The 18869-nt window shown below is 39.2% G+C and overlaps 1 protein-coding gene across 1 annotated transcript; it reads left to right on the forward strand.

Moving 5' to 3' along the window:
* The first annotated feature begins 268 nt into the window (after nucleotides 1–268).
* On the forward strand, nucleotides 269–18743 carry smarcd1 (SWI/SNF related BAF chromatin remodeling complex subunit D1). The gene is made up of 13 exons (XM_082534776.1): nucleotides 269–509; nucleotides 4938–5116; nucleotides 5359–5401; nucleotides 7251–7373; nucleotides 8766–8888; nucleotides 9182–9298; nucleotides 9893–9994; nucleotides 10081–10242; nucleotides 10727–10824; nucleotides 11163–11298; nucleotides 13695–13817; nucleotides 15063–15164; nucleotides 17140–18743. The coding sequence occupies exons 1-13, from the start codon at nucleotides 327–329 to the stop codon at nucleotides 17191–17193; spliced, it is 1545 nt and encodes a 514-aa protein (XP_082390902.1). The 5' UTR covers nucleotides 269–326; the 3' UTR covers nucleotides 17194–18743.
* The last annotated feature ends 126 nt before the right edge of the window (nucleotides 18744–18869 follow it).

The following is an 18869-nucleotide window of genomic DNA, read 5'->3' on the forward strand; positions in this document are numbered from 1 at the left end:
AACATAAAAAAAACTATATTTTGCATAATAGCACAACTGAAGTGAGTACTCTTAATATCTTAAGCACATGTTTATGTTTATAGTTAGAAACTTTTACATAACTAGTATTTTTTAAAGAACTTTTTCCTGTAATGGAGTATATTCACTGCACTTTTGGAACGTTTAACGAGGACCTATTCCGCCATCATCGTCACCAGCCCTAATTTTGCTGCAGTAGCACCAACAAACAGAGGGGGGCGTCTTGAACCTGTGACGTCCATCCCAACACTCGTTCTCGCTCTCGCGGTAGCTCCGCGCCTACACCGGCGGCGACATTCAGAGAGGAGATGGCGGCCAGAGGGGGGTTTCAGTCGGCACCGACGGGTGGTGGTGGAGCAATGGGACCTGGACCACCGGTACCGGGTGCAGGACCAGGCATGGGACCAGGAACACCTTCTGGAAGAATGGGACCATCAGCTGCCGCGCAGAACCACATGTACCGCTCACCGATGCCCGGGCCTGGGTACCCGGTAAGATATCGCTCTATCTTTGCTGCTGACGCGTTAGCGAGTCCGCTAGAACAAAGCCTCGCTCCGCTTGCTTTGTCCCTAGTGGCTAGCATTAACCCCCTTCACCAGCGTAGGCCACAGCTCATACTAGCTAGCAGCCCGGTTCAAAATTGGTGATGTACTTGAAATATTTCACCAGTCGCTCAGGATGACCATCAGAGTTTGTTTGTTGTTTGAATTTGCTAACCCTCCCGCCCGCTAACATTAAGGTTAGCTAGCTAATCGCAGCATCCAGTTAGCTTAGCCTGCTAACCCTGCTAACTGTTAACTGTATTTCGACCAGTTTTCTTATCAAAAAGACCCAAAATGTGCACCGTGTAGTTGGTAAACCTAACAATTAAACCATCCCTTAAGTTTTAGGAGTTGTAGTTTGTGAAGTTCAGGCTCGGTTTGAACTCAGAAGTTGTTATAAGTCGAGCCTAGTTTTGAATGAATCGGCTGCATCAATATTAGTTTGTGTCAATGTAAATTTACAACATACAGAAACGATGATTAAGGAGAGGTGCCAGTCAGTAGCAGACTTCACTCTGTGTTTAGCTGGTGCAGTTTGTCTCGTCGAAGTTGGTGTTTACAACTTGTAAAGTCTGTTTAGTGAGCCCACTGGTCTGCCGCAAAGTACACCAAGTACCAAGAAACGCTGGGATCTCAGCATGAACTCACTACACATCTAAACTGCTGGAAGGATGTTTAGTTGTTAATTTTGAGTCTTATAAGCTGATATTTTCTGATCTTCAAATCAGATTACAGCGGTTAGTCGATTGGTCACAATTAATAATAATAATAATTACAAGATTAATCTGCAGTCGTTTCTCACATTTGAAATATAATAATTGACACTATCTATTAACATTTACACAGTGCAGAATTGATTTGAAAACACATTAACATTGTCCACCAGCAGCACTGGTAAATGTAATCTTATTTGCCAGTATAGCATCAACAAACTGGATGTACAGTAACTGGTTTGTTGTTTGTCTGTCTCAGAAAGGGGAAAGTTGCCTCGCAAACACTTGTCGAAATAGTCGAAAATGTACTTACGGACCTGCTGGTGATACACACATATTAAACATGATTTAACAGTAGTCTATGATCCCCTAAATTGCAGAGATACTCAGAGTAATTATGCAGTAAAATAGATAGCATTAAACGGATGTCGAAAGGAGGCAGTTTCTACAAATTGTCACAATGAATACACAATAAAACCGTGGTGCATTCACTCTCAGCCACTAGTTATCTTGTTTGTTTGCTTTAAGATTTGTGTATTTCAAGATATTGTGATAATATTTTGATTTATATCACTTTTGCATAGGTGGGTCCTCATACTCATTTGATTCTATTAGTTAGGAAACTTGATGTTTTGGTCTCGGGGAGAAGAAAAAAAAACACAATTTTTAGTGTACTTCCTGTCAGATTAAACATTTCCAGAATCCCATCCACATTTGCTGTGTTGCTTGCGTTTGGTCTAAAGTGGATGTTTCAGGCTCTGGTTGCCTTGGTAATACTGTAATTTATTTACCAGCCTGTCTTATGTCAGTCAGCGGTATCAGTGACGGCAGCTTGGAAAACGTCCTTCACTTTGTTCGCACTATTAAATGTTGCTGCTTGCAAGCTACAGTCACCAATACAACGTTGTTTTTTCCCCCTGTATTGTTGTAAATATAATTGCAATTTTCCCTAAAATATTGTAAAATAGTTTTGAGGCTAATATGACCGACTCTGACTGTAATGGGAGAAGAATGAATATGGGGAACTGTGAAGGTGAATGCAAAGTGCACCTTCACAGTTGCCTGACTCTGAACCACAAAATAGTTTGATAAAGACCAACTTGTTTCAACTCCAGACGGTGATGTTGATTAGGTTGCCGAATATTTCTGTATGTCGAGGGTGGAAATCCCTGGAATATAATTTTTAAAAACCTCCCTTTAATACATATAGAGATGCACAGCTCACAGATGCACAGAAAATGAAAGAAAAAATGTTTAAGCAGTTAAAATGACAGCAGCTCATTTTCTATCTTGAAATCCCACACTATATTAATATGGAGATACTGATCATTTCAGAAGTTTAACTGCAAGGCAGAAGATGCTGCCAAATTCTCCTTCTAGTTCTTATGTAACAGAATCAAGGTCCATGAGTGACTACTGAGATTTAAAGGTGAGCTCCCTTTGGCTGAAGAAATGGAAATCTTTCATTTGCTTTCACATCCTGCAACACGTCGTTCTGCACAGTGGGGTCTCAAGAAAATGACCAAGAAGCAAACATTTTCAGTAATCAGGACTTCCGATCCTAAATGTTTTCAAATGAATGGACATTAAAGCTGATTGTGTGCTCCAGCAATATACTGCGTGCATGCTCCGTTACTATGATATTTGATCAGAACTCTTTGGTTTCTTGGTCTTATTATCCCATGTATGCTCTTGCATTCATATTTAGTATCAGAGTATAAATTTTCATATCCTGATCTGTAGTCCTGGGTTTATTCCCCCGATATTGCATTGGATTGAGTCATCTCCAGCTAATATGTTGTGTCTTAAGATAAGAGAATTGTATTAAAATCAAGACATAAAGATGAGTCATTTATCACTGATCCACAGCTGAAGTGTTTGCTTCTTAGCTACTACCAACCAGAAAGACAGCTCAGTAAATGGTTGTCACATATTTTTTTCCCTTCCAACGTCCTTGGCAGCCTTTCACACCATAGTCAAAAGAGACTTCATACTCTGAATACTGCAGATTTCCACTTGTTCTCAGGCAAGCCAAGGTTGCGCTGATGTATAGTGTAAAAAGTACTAAATGATCGGCATGTTTCCCCAATCTGCCTACACCACACTGTGGAAAAGGCAGAGCCCATTCATCTGGCCTGTATTGTTGAGAAGTCAATGTCCTTCACTCTTCCTCTCTTTCACTGTTCACCATGCGATGAAGAGAGAGTGTGTTTTGCCTTCATCTGTCACATTTGTTGGACTGACTGCTGGAGGAAAAGCTGCTATCAGTGATTTGTCACTTATCTGCTGCTCTCGCCTGCATTCATGCAGTCAAATACAAGAAGTCGCCTGTTTGAGTTCTTAGCACATGGTTTGGTGAGTTGACTGTGGTGATTTTTGTCTATTTACTTTAATGAAAGGCATGCATAAATTTGCTGATACTGCTAATATGAAGCATCAGATATAAAAGTATGTGGGCTGTGTCTCAGAGTGGTAGTGTTGAGTTTTTTGTGTGTTGTGGGATTTGTAATTTTCTAGAATATATTTACATCAGCAGATGTGCTGCAAATGTTTTGTTTGCAAATTTACATTGACGTTTTCCCACTGTGTCAGTTTTGCATTTTATTTTAAACACTACAAATGTATTCTCGGATCAATAAGGACTGAAATGGAACGGTAGAAAACTTTGATGTGCTTTTGTCTTCAAGTCTTCACAAACATTGATCCTAATTTGTGCACTTTTCATTTTTGAGAATTAGCTACACAACAGCTCAGATGTTATTTTCACCTGAAACAGATTTTTCCCCCCCTTTTTTTCCCTCTTTTTTTAATAAGCAAGGCTCAGAGTTGTTTTATTGCTACACCCGTGAACTGCGTCTCTGCCACTGTAGCTGCAAACATTCAATTTTTGTGTGCATGGGTGGGGCCAGGGCTACATAGTCACAGATAGTCATGGGGTTAAATTGCCACTTGAAGCACAATTTGCCATGTTGGACCACAAGGTTGGTAGGAAAGTGTTGGATTGTTGTGAGCATTTATGTGTCGATCGGGGACCTTTGAGAGGATTGCTGTTTGTAAGTTATTCAGGAACAATTTATACACATTTGATGGCTGCAGTAAAAGATTTTTTTTTTTATCGTTTATTTCAAGTTGTGTTCTTTCCTCATACCAACACAGTCTGAAGTCAAATACATTATTACACAAACCACCTCCCAGAATTTATGCTTGGGGATTAAAGTGTGTGTGTGCGTGTGTGTGTGTGTGTGTGTGTGTGTGTGTGTGTGTGTGTGTGCGTGTGTGTGTGTGGATAGATACACACACACATATATATAGATACACATATACATTAGTGTAAAAATAATGGAAATAAGAAAGAAAAGATAAGGAGAGAGAGGCAAAAAGGCAAAATTAGGATTACCAATCAGTTCCCAGTATAGTAGCTGCAGAAACTGATCACTTGAGCATAAGAAAAATGGAATTTTACCTCAAATACTTGTTGTGACAATTCATAGAAAACTTGTAAGACATGTTGGTCCACAGATTTATTTCTTAACACACCTTAAAATAAAGGCTAAGGTGTCTTGTTTAAAATCTGCAAAATGTATCTTTTCTACACGTTCTACATGTAAAGAATTAAAAATTTCAACGGCCTTTTTGTGTGATCATGGCCTTATTTTCTATGCAGAGACCAGGCATGCCTCCTTCCAGTCGCATGACCCCTCAGGGACCAGCTATGGGCCCTCCGGGATACGGCAACAGCCCCGTGTCCCGTCCTGGCATGCCAGGTGTGATGGATCCGTCTCGTAAGAGGCCGGCTCCTCAACAGATTCAGCAGGTTCAGCAACAACAGAACCGCAACCAGCAGTAAGTCCCCACTCGCTGCCTACTCAGCATGCTTTTTTTTATCACAATTATTGCAGCCCTCTCTTTAGGGGACTATTATTTTGTGTCTTTGTATGTGTGCAAGTGTATATGAACATGGTACCTGGAAAATGTGTCCCACAGACTGAAGAATTTGACTGACTTCCTTGTCTTTTTGTAAAGACACACAAAACTGCTCTGACTTGCACTCAAACGCCTATTGTTTCGATGATTTATTTTCACAGCACAAAGAAGAAGAAGATGGCTGATAAAATTCTACCTCAGAGGGTGAGTATTAATCAAACCACAGTGCATGAACAATCCATTAATTCCAGCTTTGATTATGCTACATCTGGCAGTCCATGTGAACTTTAATTTAAGTGGCTCCAAACAAAGGACAGTTGGTCTTTAAAGTGCCCTGGTTAAAATGCTGGGATTTAGAGAGTGCTAACTATAAGTGCTTGGGCAATTTACTAAAGATTTTAGCACTGTACAATGCAAAATGGGGACCTCCAAAGGTTTTGTGATGACAGTAATGAACAAAATCGCTATTAACTCTAGAAGTATTTCTTCTCTCACTCCACCTGATCTCCCTGTCTTTCATCTCCCTGTGTGTGAAATGTGAAAATAGGCTGCAGGGTGGACATAAACTTCAGCTGTGATAAAGAAATGATCTACTTATCTTGTATCATGAAAATGGAGGTTGTAGTTCAGGAGGTAGACTAGGTCAGCTACTAATCGGAAGGTTGGTGGTTCGATCTCTGCATGTCAAATGTCCTGGGGCAAGATTGTAACCTCAAGTTGCTCATCGATGAATGTGTGTGAAAGCACTTAGGTAGAAAAAGCATAGAAAATATGAATGAGGCAAGTTGTATGAAGTGCTATGAGTACTCAGAGTAGAAAAGCACTGTATAAGAGCCATTCCATTTACCATTTGTCCTGAATCATGTGATACATTTAATAATCAGCACATTTCTGTTTTAAGTCACAAATCCAAGTGAAACGCTCACCGTCAAGCCCTCGCATTTCTGCTGGTTTTCAGAGTTGCTAAGAATAACTGATTTATAGTACTGACCTCATATGATCCCACTAATGTGAATATACTGACTGCAGGGGGAAAAGTAGTTGTTAGTGAAGATTCACTTCAGCCAGTTTGCTTTTGAGGTGAACTCATAACTATGATTGATGACATGTCGCTGACTCAAATGGGCCAAGAGCTGGCAAGTCAGCTTGCCTGAGACACTCTTTTTGGAGCCTTGGGCCATCAGGTCATTAGTTACGTTGAACCCCAATTTTAGGCACTCATGGTGTTCTCCAGTGTGTGGATGTCAATCATAAATTTGTCAAGAAAAGAGTTCTATTATATCCTTTTAATCTTATATTAAATCGCACATCAACATTGTTTTCTCATAGGATATTATAATTTAAAGTTGCAGTCTTGTGATATCCTTTTCATTTATTCATATATATTTTACAGCTGAACAGAGTAGCATTCATAAGAGAACACCATATGGAAGTAAGGCTGGCTGTTGTATTTGATCTATTCTTGCACTTTATTTAAATGTAGTTAGTGGTGTGATAGTAAAATGTCTGCTGCAATATCTTGGTTTTTCTGAAGAGAGATTTCTCTCTCCTTCTCTTGATCTGTCAAGCTTGAGATTCATTTTCAGCAGAAATAGACCCAGCATGTAAAGCTAGCAGAGCAGGCAGCAGATATGTGGTCACCCGTGGCTCACAGACCCTGTGGACACGTACACATTCAGACTGGAATCAGGGAGAGTATGAACAACTGAGAAACTGGGTTTTCTTAGACTGACAGATGGAAAAAGAAGTACAGGTTACAGATTTTAATTTCAATTACGATTGATGCTTCCAAGGGTTAAAACAAATTCTTGTTTTTGATTTCAGCACATATTGTCACTCACTATTTTTTCTTTTCTTTTACTATCATTAAAGTTCAAGGATATCTGCCTGAATAAAAAGTTTTCTTTTTACAAGTTTAATGAATCCACTGTCTATTTAAATGATTTTGAGTTCTAATACTCAATAATTGTGATCTCAGTCCTGGCCAATAATAAGTGATTATTAAAGATTATTCTAAAGACACCTGTAGTCACTAGTATCCTTTGTCTCCTAGATCAGGGAACTGGTCCCAGAGTCTCAGGCTTACATGGATCTGCTGGCTTTTGAGAGGAAGCTGGACCAGACCATCATGCGCAAGAGGCTGGACATTCAGGAGGCCCTCAAGAGGCCAATTAAGGTATATTTCAGTCAAGCTCATCACAGGTGTTCCATGTTACCTTTAACTGGTCATTTAAGAGTGATGTCAGTCAGTGAAGGGTTAGTCAGAACAAATGTCTACATTTTACAGATTGCTGCTTACTTTCCCTTGATCTTCTGCACCACACTGTTTTTGTTCAGATGATGACGCTGCCTAATGGTTTTATTGACTGTTGTAGCACTTGATGAAAAGATTTCTGAATATTGTGATGTTAACACACATATTTTGTGTAAATTAAAGCAAACCTTATCCACAAGTGGCCGACGAGGCAGATGGAGCTAATGTTTGATTTGGCTAAGGTTTCAGTCTGCTCTAAATACTTGGCTTCAACGTTTTCTCTACTGTTAATCCTTCTGATAATCCCTGTTATGTTCCTCACATGTGAGCATATGACACACACACACCAAAATCTACCGTTTGAGGAGCAGCTAATCTGAAGAAAGCCACCTCTAAATCAGTGTCTTTAAAGGAAGAGGACATAAAAGGGCTCTACAAAGGACCTCTATCAGAATCAGAATACTTTATTAATTTCAGAGGAAATTATGTGGTCACAGTTGCTCCAAGACAGTAAAAACAGTAACTAAGTAAAGTAAATTAAATCATTCAAAATATTACAAAGTTACAAAATATAACAAAATAGCTCTAATCATAAATATCCTAGCACATTACCCAAAATTAAATATATATGGTTGACATTGCAGTGCCCTTCTTATCATATTAACTTTAATTTGCTCTGTAGAGGATGTGATATTAAGGGTGTGCAACTATTGCAGCGTATACTGTGCTTTAGATGGAGCAAGGTGAGCACGTCATGGAGTGGGTGGGAGAAATTGTCCAGCGTTGTTCTTATCTTGGACAGCATCCGCCTTTCCGACACAACCTTTAGAGAGTCCAGCTACATCCCAAGTTTTCCTTTTATTCAGTCTGTTGGCATCTGTGACCCTCAACCTGCTGTGCCAGCATGCAGCAGCATAGGGGATGACACTGGCCACAACAGACTTGTAGAAAATCCTGAGCATTGTCCAACAGATGTTAAAAGACCTCAGCCGCCTCAGAGAAGGGACTGCCCTCGTCCTTCCTCTACGGAGCAGTGGTGCTTTTAAACAGAGTCCAGTTTAATGTCAGTGTGTACTCTGAAGTATTTATAGCGATAATTTATAGATATTTATATGTTTTTATACTATATTATATTTTTATAGACAATTTATAGAGATCTCTATATATAAATACATATTTTACTTGTATGAAGGGAGAAAATAATGCAGTCCAGAAAATGGCTATAATGGGTCCAGACTCAGTGTAGCTATAAAGTCAGTGTTGATTAACTGATGAGACACAAATTTAAAGTTTCTTTTCTATTATTGTTTTCAGCAAAAGAGAAAGCTAAGGATTTTTATCTCCAACACCTTCAACCCAGCAAAGCCTGATGCTGAGGATGGAGAGGGCACAGTTGCATCATGGGAGCTACGTGTCGAGGGGCGTCTGCTGGAAGATGTAAGCTTATCAAATTTGTTCAGTTTATAGTAATTATTTGTGGCTGCCCAGTTAGGTATGGCTTAGCTGGTTTGCTGTATTGGGATAAAGTAAAAAGTAGTTTTTATTTTCCACAGTAGGGTCAAAAAATTACCATCAAACTATTAAGATTATGATGGTCTTGTTCGGTTACACGGACCTAAGACTGTTAAACAGCTTCAGTGTTATTTCTTTATCTTTAATTTTTCATTAAAAATATTTCAGCCTAATATCACAGGCAGCTTACTTAACGTGGTATTTAATTTTGTTTGCAGACAGCCGTGTCAAAGTATGAAGCCACGAAACAGAAAAGAAAGTTCTCCTCATTCTTCAAGTCCTTGGTGATCGAGCTGGACAAAGATCTATATGGTCCAGATAATCACCTTGTGGAAGTAAGATGGTTTTTTTATCACATCTGAAAGTATCAATGTTCATTACTTTTCTAATCATGTTTTTGTTGAATATCTTTTTATAGTTCTTAGAGTAATTTAAAGTATAATATGGAAGATTTTTGTACTGATAAGTTTTAAAATACTGGTATCAGCACACTGTTAAACTGAGTGTTACAAACACATGACAGAGCTAACCAATGACTGAATTATAAATATATTCTTAGTTTCAACGAGTATAAGTGTACTAACTGCTCCGAAGTGAAGTTAGGTTGATGGTAGATAATGGTAGCTACTTAATTAGAACTGATTTAGGGTGAATATATGTGACTAAATGTAATGTAAACAACACAATAATATATTTCCTTGGACATGACCATAGTTTATGCATAAGTCGCTTAAAGTAGACCACTTCTGTGATCTCACAATACTTCATGACACTGCATCCTTTGTTATTTTTCTTGTTTTGCTTCTCCAACATCAGAAGTTGTGAATAATACTGTGCGTTTAAATAAGATCAACTGATATTAATGAACAATATTAACTTGGAGACTTAACTAATTACTTGTTCCTTAAATGCTGCTTGTATCACTTCAGTGGCATAGGACTGCGACAACCCAGGAGACCGATGGTTTCCAGGTGAAGAGGCCAGGTGATGTGGGTGTTCGTTGCACCGTCCTTCTCATGCTTGATTACCAGGTAAACAGACTCTGTTCTCAGCGAGTGATCTTGAAACATTTCTTCATGAATTCACTCACCTTTTCGTCTTTCTGTGTGCCGCACAGCCCCCTCAGTTCAAGCTGGACCCCCGACTGGCCCGTATGTTGGGTATCCACACCCAGACCAGACCCGTCATCATTCAGGCCCTGTGGCAGTACGTGAAGACCCACAAACTCCAGGACCCACATGAGCGGGAGTTCATCAACTGTGACAAATACTTGCAGCAGGTGAGCGCAGTTGCTTTTTTCACACATCGGACATGTCGAAGTGGTACATTTTGTTACTTGAGTTTCACCAAAAGGCGGCCCACTCCATTTCTTAAATGTGATGAACATTAGCTGGTAGCTGGAAAGAGCAACCGGTGTCACAGTTTTTCTGGATCCTGCTGTGGATGTTGAACAGCTCGCCTTCCCCTCTCTCTATCTATCCTTTTATGGAGACATTCTCTCCATCTGGGTCACTGTCCAGTCTCTTGGTGCTTTTTCTGCTCTACCAACATAAACATAGGATTTTATAAGGTTAATGATTTATTCCTACTGAACTGATAGAATTTCAGGGTGCATAATAAGCATTATCAAGCTCTAACGCAATTTAAATGTGGTTGTCAGGCATATTCTTAACGTGAACAAACCAGTGTATTCTGCTGGATGCTGCAGAGTAGTGAAGTCATGTTTATCTAAACATTCTTTATTTCATACTTTCATTTTGCAGATCTTTGAGACTCAGCGAATGAAGTTTTCTGAGATCCCACAGCGCTTGCATGCACTTCTCATGCCCCCAGAGCCCATCATCATCAACCATCTGATCAGGTATGTTTTGATTCTACAAAAATCATTATCAGTATGTCAGTAAATGGGGAAAAAATCTAATTTTTTTGTTGGACTGAAGTGTTCTGATGAATTTTGTCCACTGATCCATGCTTTGACTCAGTTATTGTTTCTCTTCTAGTTATTTTTCTTGTCTTAATTAGCAGCGAGCACTAAATGCTCAAAAAGCTATGAGACTGTCTATGAGAATTTTAACCCTTTTTAGGTTTGGATTGCTGCTGTTGTTGAATAATTTAATCACTTGTTGCTAATGTGATTTAATCACATACTGTAAAAAAACAAAAACATACTGTACACAGTAAACTGTATTGTTTTGATAGTGTGGATCCTAATGACCAAAAGAAGACTGCCTGCTATGACATTGATGTGGAGGTGGACGACACGTTGAAGACCCAGATGAACTCCTTCCTTCTCTCCACAGCCAGCCAGCAGGAAATAGCAGGGCTGGACAACAAGGTACATACCTCACCCAGCAGTCACTCGCTGTTCTTTTTATGGATGTTACTGGTAGTTTTAGACAGGGCTGTGTTTTCAGAGTGGGAGTAGTGTTTCCTGTTTCCTAGAGTTTTGTGTGGCCTTTTGATCACTTAACTACTAAATCACCTCCCTCTGTAGTGAAGGGAAAAAAGTGTACTCGCTCAAAAAGAAGTGTGCGAAGTTTTTTTTCTTTTTCTTCGATTTTTTTTTTCTAAGCAGTGAGCAGGTTTTTCTAATGTGCAGATCTTGCAAATTTAAAAAGATTAAAACAACTGGGAATGTGCTGTGTATATATATATATATATATATATATATATATACACACACACACACACACACACACACAGCCAAGCAATCTTTGATTGAACCTATCATTTTGATTGTCTCCCATTTTGTGAACCTGCTGAGGGCAATTTCACACATATTTGCTCCCTTAAATTGCTGCCTGTGTATTACTGGCTTCTTACTCCGTTTTGAGGTCGATCAGGTCCTCTTGACCTCCTGCTAGCGCCCGTTACCTTGACTGGGATGGCTGTAATCACATTGATAAGGCACAAAGCCATTCAGCAAAAAGACGTCCCTCTGTGGAGTCTTTGTTCTAAAGCAACTCAACAATCTAACAACAGGGATTGTTTACAGGATACAGACGCCTTTCATTTTGTTACTTTCTTTTGGGTTTGGTGAGGATTGCTGTTATACATCCTGTTCCTGCTGGCCTAATATTAGAAAAAGCCTGTAGCTTAGCCTTGTTGAACTATTTGTAGTGCATTTTGAAAGCCTGAGAATCTTATAAACCAGAGATGGGGCTCGTATTTTTTCCCAGCACCTCTGTTAAGGTTTTCCAAAATAAAACTTTTCGAAATATTTCCCTATGCCAAGACATAGCCAGGCTTTGTAGCCAGTGAATAATAAAACACATTTTAATGTCTATGTTTTTGTTTTTTATACACGGAAAGAGTGCTGCTTAGGCGGAAATAGGTCCTTGTATCATGGAAGAAAAAATTGAACAGAATAATGGTCTCATAGGTAAGGCAAGTCTTCTATGAGCTGAGATAATTGTGATTCACTTTAAAGGCAGAGATTCTCAGGACCCCCTCCTGCAGTCACTCACCTCCCCATCCTGACAAATTGGTCTCTTTTAAATTCCAAAAGGAATCCAGGGTCACATCTGGGGTCTTGTTTTTATAGCAGAAATAATGGAGATCTGAGGCTTGAATCCCCAAAAGAGAGCCGGTTGATGAGTGCACTCTGATGCAACTATTTCCCCTTTGATTACCCTGTGCATGTTCACTTTTGCTGGTTAGAGACTACAGTACCTTTTAATTACAGGCCAAGGTTATATCCATATTTTTTAGGGATGCTCGTGACTGGATGATTAAAAGTAGCTGGCTTCACTAGCTGGCACCAGAAATACTTGTTAGTTAAATAAATTATTCATATTTTATTAATGTAAACCTCTTAAATGTTGGGTTTGAGGACAGAAAACTGCCACACCAATCAGCACAGATCTGCAACTCTTTTATCTAGAAAAGGAACGGCTGTATACAGGCTCTATAAACAACATATTACCACTCGAATGGAAAAATGTATTACCACATTCTGCCTGTTGACAGGAGCATTAGCCACTATCTGCAAAGTAATCTGTCATTGTGTGTGTGTGTAATGTGCAATATTCTGTGTGGCCCAGAGTACCACAATACAATCTGATTTTCGAGGAATATGGTTTGAAATGGCTCTTATATTTGTACAGACAGTGTAATTTCAGGATTTAGGTGCTTAATATGGACTTTCAGTGTTTTCTTACTTTTAGTTTAGTCGACTACATTAGTGTTATTTTTTTTTTTAACCCTGTTTAATTGATTCATTCATTCCAAGTTAAGTTGTTTAGCATTATATTGAAGCATATATGTATGTATATGTGTGCTGTATATGTTAACAGCATCAAATACACAAGTCTGGTGACTCTTATGAATACGCACATGTATATGTATACATATACATGTGTAGATTGATGGATGGATGTCCGCCTTTGTTTTGTGACGTGTGTGTGTGTGTGTGTGTGTGTGTGTGTGTGTGTGTGTGTGTGTGTGTGTGTGTGTGTGTGTGTGTGTGTGTGTGTGTGTGTGTGTGTGTGTGTGTGTGTGTGTGTGTTAGTGCCTACATAGGTGTCAGAGAAAATGATAGGAAAGATATATCAGTGTAATTAGAGGTTTTAAAACCGCTCGTGTAATTTATGGTGCAATAAAAGATTTATAAAGGGATGTCCCTGGTGTAATCGTTTTGATCTGAGGAATACTAAACACCTGTTAATTTAGTTAGCTACATCAAGTCTTTTAACATGACAGGCTTTCTGTTTTGTGCTTGATTCTTCTCAGATCCATGAAACCATTGAGACCATTAACCAGCTGAAGACCCAGAGGGAGTTCATGTTGAGTTTTGCCAGGGATCCTCAGGGCTTTATCAACGACTGGCTGCAGTCCCAGTGCAGAGACCTCAAGGTGAGTGTGTCTGTCCTGCTACTTTAAGAGAGGATCTTAAAGTAGCATTGAGCTTTTTTTATTATCTCTAGTCACAGCAGGCATCAGTAGATGTACCATGTCATCAAATCCTCCTCCCAACACACATCACTGTGATTGGCTGTGTAGGATGTGTGTAAGAATAAGAAAAACATTTTGAACCGCCTAAAGTTTATATCTAAATGTGGAGTTGAGGTTCGCTCAGATGAGTAAGTGCTGAGTAATCCTTTTTACCACACAGCCGTTCAGAAATAAACCCCTTACGGATCAGAAAGAGGACAGAGCAGCAGCACCAGTTTCTCCACTGACAACCTTAAAAAAGATAAGAATGCAACGCAGCAGAAAGATGCACAGCATCACAAGTAGAAAGATGTGACTCATTGCTTTCCTCTACCAGATTTTGTCATTCTGTTCCACCACAGTCAGATTTCACTATTTTTATTTCTGCCTACACTGTACATAACGCAACAGATTCTTTTCTTTCATTTTATTTTTTCCTGTTGTAGAACAGGGGTCCATTTCTTTTCCTTAGGCTGTTTTGTGATTAGATTTATGTAAAAATAAATAAGTGACCCGACTTCCTGTAAAATTAATTTAAATGCAAAGCTTTAAGCAGATTATGGGCATGTTATTTGTAGACAGAAAAGAAATGGCAGGAATAACAAACAGAAGTAGAAGGTGGGAAAAAAAGACACCTTCTGAGGTCAAAATATCACACAAGTAGACAATAACAGATGACCAGATAATTAAATGAAAGCCACTTGACATGCATGATTTTTTTTGTCATAAAGTGCTCTGTGCCATATTTGTAAATTGGCAATCCACAGATTTGGAGGTATTAGAGTTTAACAGTATTTGATCCTTTGACTTGAGTTTACGTCGTGCATTGCTCGAAACCTCAGATCATGCACACAAACCCCATGCTGCTCAATCAGGTGTAGCAGAGTCAAAATAGAGCGTGAAACATTTAATAACGTTTGACTGCATGCATGCTCGCCCCCATCTTTCTGTGAGCGAGCCGGTTAACTGCTTGACCAGCTGTCACCCACCTGCAGTGTTTGCTCAGTCGGATCACTGTAAAATTGAACAAATTCAGTCTGAAGCTCAGTAGCTGCTCTCAAAGCAAATCCCCAGTTGGCCTTGCGGAGACCCTGTGCCCTTTAATTTATCAGCTGGTGCACTAGTTTAGATGGAGGTTGATACAATAATATCTCTTTCTGTTAACAGACCATGACAGATGTGGTAGGAAACCCAGAAGAGGAGCGAAGAGCAGAGTTTTACTACCAGCCGTGGGCTCAGGAGGCCGTCTGCCGTTACTTCTACTCCAAGGTAACTCAGTTTTCTTTTCTTCTTTGTTTTATTTTAGCAAAGAGATCGTACCAAGGAATTTAGCTTTTATAGAGAAGTTTGTGGTTTTCAGATGATTAATTTTTATTACTTAAATATGTCGTACTCGGCTTATCGTTGTTTTCAAAAATGTCTCAGTGGAATCTGCCATGGTGCAACAAGTCATCCACGTAAATAACTGATAGGATGTCATTTTGGAGTTTTCTATTTAGATACACAGCAGAATGTTTTCATATCAAGTTATAGACATCAGTAGTATTTGTTTTTAGATAACATATTTAGGCTGATCCATCTGGGTTTGCACAGAAGTCAACAATCATGTCTTAAATGCTTTCTTAGTTTATACATAATTGTATTTTTATAAGAGCTAAAGGAAAACATTTCACTATTTCTAGAGCCTTTTCTGAAATTGTTGTTACAGGCCAATAGAAGTGGGAATCACCAGACGCCCCACGCTATATTATCACAATACTTCACTCACAATGCAATATTATTGTGATTTTAACGTTCTTTTGTGATATGCTGAGTATTTCAATAACACATATTGTGATTTATCACCTAACCTCAAAATTAAGCTATCTGTATTTATCTAATAAGAAAATTTATATCGCACAGCTTTTTTTTCTTTGCTGCAAAGTAGTTACCAACGTCATTAAAAACTAGGGCTGTGCGATATGACCCAAAATCATCCCACCCGATATAAGAATTCTATCGTCCGCTAACGATATAAATCACATGTACCTGGAGTCGAGTGTTTTAACCGATGCATGAAACGATACATTTTAAGACATAAGTTGTAAAGGCCGCCGTTTTCTTTGTGAGTATTTATTACACGGCGTGCTGCGGGGAACAGCCTGTTCTAACGTTTGAGTCTAAGGTTTATTTTTTAGCACCTGGCGGCTCTTTTTTACTTCTCATCCGTAAATAATCTGCTCTTTCACATGATTTAGTTTATTTTGAAAAGTCTCAACAGGATCTTGAGCTTTATTGTGAAAGGTTTATGTGGTACATAAGCAAGCAGACACGTGATGGTGTTACCGTCGTTGTTGGTAACCACAACGCATAAAAACAAGCGCTTGTCCGTCCGTAGTGTGGTTATATAAAATATAAGAGAAAGAGAGAACTTAAGAAATTAATATAGCCACTACAGTGACCATCAAAACGATGAATAATACATTGCCGTAAACAGTTTATTTTGTGACACCACAAAACAAACGATAGCGTAAAATGAAACGATAGACGTTTTTATATCGTCATCCGATATATATCGTTATATCGAACAGCCCTACTTAAAACTACCTTAAATGTCGCCATAAGACTCAGTCCATCAGTCTGTGATTGAATATGGCCGATATGGCAATTACATTCAGTCTGTTACTGTGATAAATTGTTGAAAATCTCATATTTGTTGCCATCTTCATAAACATAAATTCACATTTCACTACATTTATTTATTACAGTTGCACTCAGCAACCTTCCTGCTCTATGGGGATATAACCAGAGTACAACCAGCTGGCAGCCAGTTGAGTTGAGTCCGCTCGACTTCTGTTCATTGTCAAAGACAGTTCAGACTGACGACATGATGGTGGCAATCTGTCTGCATCTATAAAGTAGCAGTGTGTCCGGTGTTTGATGCTTTTTCAGTTCAGCCAGGTTTGCTCTGCTAATGTTATCTCAGGATGGTAGACTGTAAGATGACTCCTCTTATTCATAATATTCCCAGAGTATTTAAATACATTTAATATAGTATCACTTCCCACCTCAGCCCCCTTGGCTCCAGTCACTATTAGCAAACTTTGATCTACGATGAAGAACATCTTACTCGTGACTTGCTAAATATCTACCAGCACTATTGGATGCACTTTGAGCCCATGCATACCCCTGTTATTTTTTTTTATCTGCTTTTTAATGCTGACTTCTGCTGATTAAATCATCTCTCTGTGAAAACATCTTTTAGGTCCAGCAGAGGCGGCAGGAGCTGGAGCAGGCGCTCGGCATCAGAAACACCTAAAGAAAGTCGTCACATGCAGCAGGAAATGAGAAGACATGTTTTGCTGGTGGAGACAACTAATGTGTGTGCGTGGGACATTTAAACTGACAAACATAGAGAGAGAGATAGATAAAAGATGGCCTCAGCATTTTCTAGGATGTCAATTTTCCTTTATCTTCACCCCCCCCCCCCCCCCCCCCCCCCCCCCCAAGTTTGGTTTCTGCTTTATCTTTTTTCTTTTAATGACAGATTTTTCTCCTCCTCGCACCGAGAGCTCTTGAGCAAAAGTGTCTTTAATTGAAGTTTGATTTTTTTTTTTCATGTCTTAGCCTTAGCTAGAAGCATTCCTTTCATTTTGACACACTGTGTCCTCACAAAAAACGTAGATTGTACACAGATGAAAAGCAGAAGTCAGACTGTACCTCGCAACTTTAAATGTATTGTCCCTGGAACAAAAAAATAATCTTAAATCAGCCGGAATGTGTCGAGTCTGGCGTGGCTCTTTGTTCCCGTTTTTGGAAAGTAAATTTACACTTTCAACTCCAAGCCTGGCCCCCGGATGCTTGCCCGTTTAGTTAAATATTGATTGTGATTGTGTTTGTAATCAATTGGGCTTTTTTGCTACACATTGGCTGTTCATACGTCACCTTGTTTTAAGTTGCCATTGGTTATTTTTCACAGTTTGTGGCACAGTCTTTTGAGACATTTTAAAGCTCAGTCAATCACAGCAGATTATACATTGTTGTTGGAAAGCGTTTTTATTTGTTAAAGGTGCCATTTGTTTTGACGTTTATTTTTCCTCCTTTTTGTTACTATCAGTGATCCTTGTTTTAAAAATATGTATTATATCCGTACTTGTCTTGTTAGCTAGTACAGATTATCATTGAAGTAGCTAGTATGAGTACCTCTAGTCATTAAAGTTTTGTAAATACTGAGCAGAAAAAACTGAAGATGGATGTGAAGTAAACCTGTATTACTTATCCTGGCTGATCTTTTTCTTAAGTCTTTGTCTATGCTCAGATAGTCAAACCAGTATATTATTAATTGGCCCTCGCTCTCCAAGCCCAGTGGTTTAGCTCTCCGCAACAAAGTAAAGACAGCAGTGACGCTTTACGGAGCACGGCTCTGCAGGGAGACATGCAGTCAGATTCACGTCGCCTGCAAGTTGGGAAGAGTTAAAACGCCTGCGTTTTTAGTTTAGTGTATTTTAATTCTGAGCAGAGAAGTCATAAAACATATGTGGTGGAGCAGATTTGAGGAGCCGGAGCTTCTTCACACATTGACTGAAGACCTGGTTTCTGTGGGTTTAATGGTCGTTTCCCTGTATGAGGTTAAAATGAGTGTCCTGGCTGAAAATGTTTGCGTATGTGCATTTTAATAATGAATTCCAAGAATACACTAATAAAGGTTTGGGCAGGTACACGATTTGAAACAAGCATCGGGGCACCTCTGGGGTGTAAAACAACACTGGGGGGTGGGACTGTAGAATTGTGAATCTGCAGACTTTTTCATGGACCAAACCTATTTTTCTGTATGTTCTTATGTTATAATAAAGGATTATGTAGAATGTCTTCTTTGTCTGTGATTCCCCCCCCCCCCTTATCATGTGGTTTCATATTCCTGTGTGGATCAGCATCGGGTTGCATTTAAAGCTTGCTATTACACACCACACAGTATAATTTGTTATTTCAGCCACA

This window comes from Aulonocara stuartgranti (assembly GCF_965226115.1).
Source record: "Aulonocara stuartgranti genome assembly, chromosome: 5".
Classification (NCBI taxonomy): Eukaryota; Metazoa; Chordata; class Actinopteri; order Cichliformes; family Cichlidae; genus Aulonocara; species Aulonocara stuartgranti.

Bases quoted from the DNA above. Each gene is read 5' to 3' on its own strand.
- smarcd1 (XM_082534776.1), top strand. From the start codon at position 327: ATGGCGGCCAGAGGGGGGTTTCAGTCGGCACCGACGGGTGGTGGTGGA. The intron at 510-4,937 runs GTAAGATATCGC...TTTTCTATGCAG, and splicing joins TGCCCGGGCCTGGGTACCCG to AGACCAGGCATGCCTCCTTC. The intron at 10,825-11,162 runs GTATGTTTTGAT...TTGTTTTGATAG, and splicing joins ATCATCAACCATCTGATCAG to TGTGGATCCTAATGACCAAA.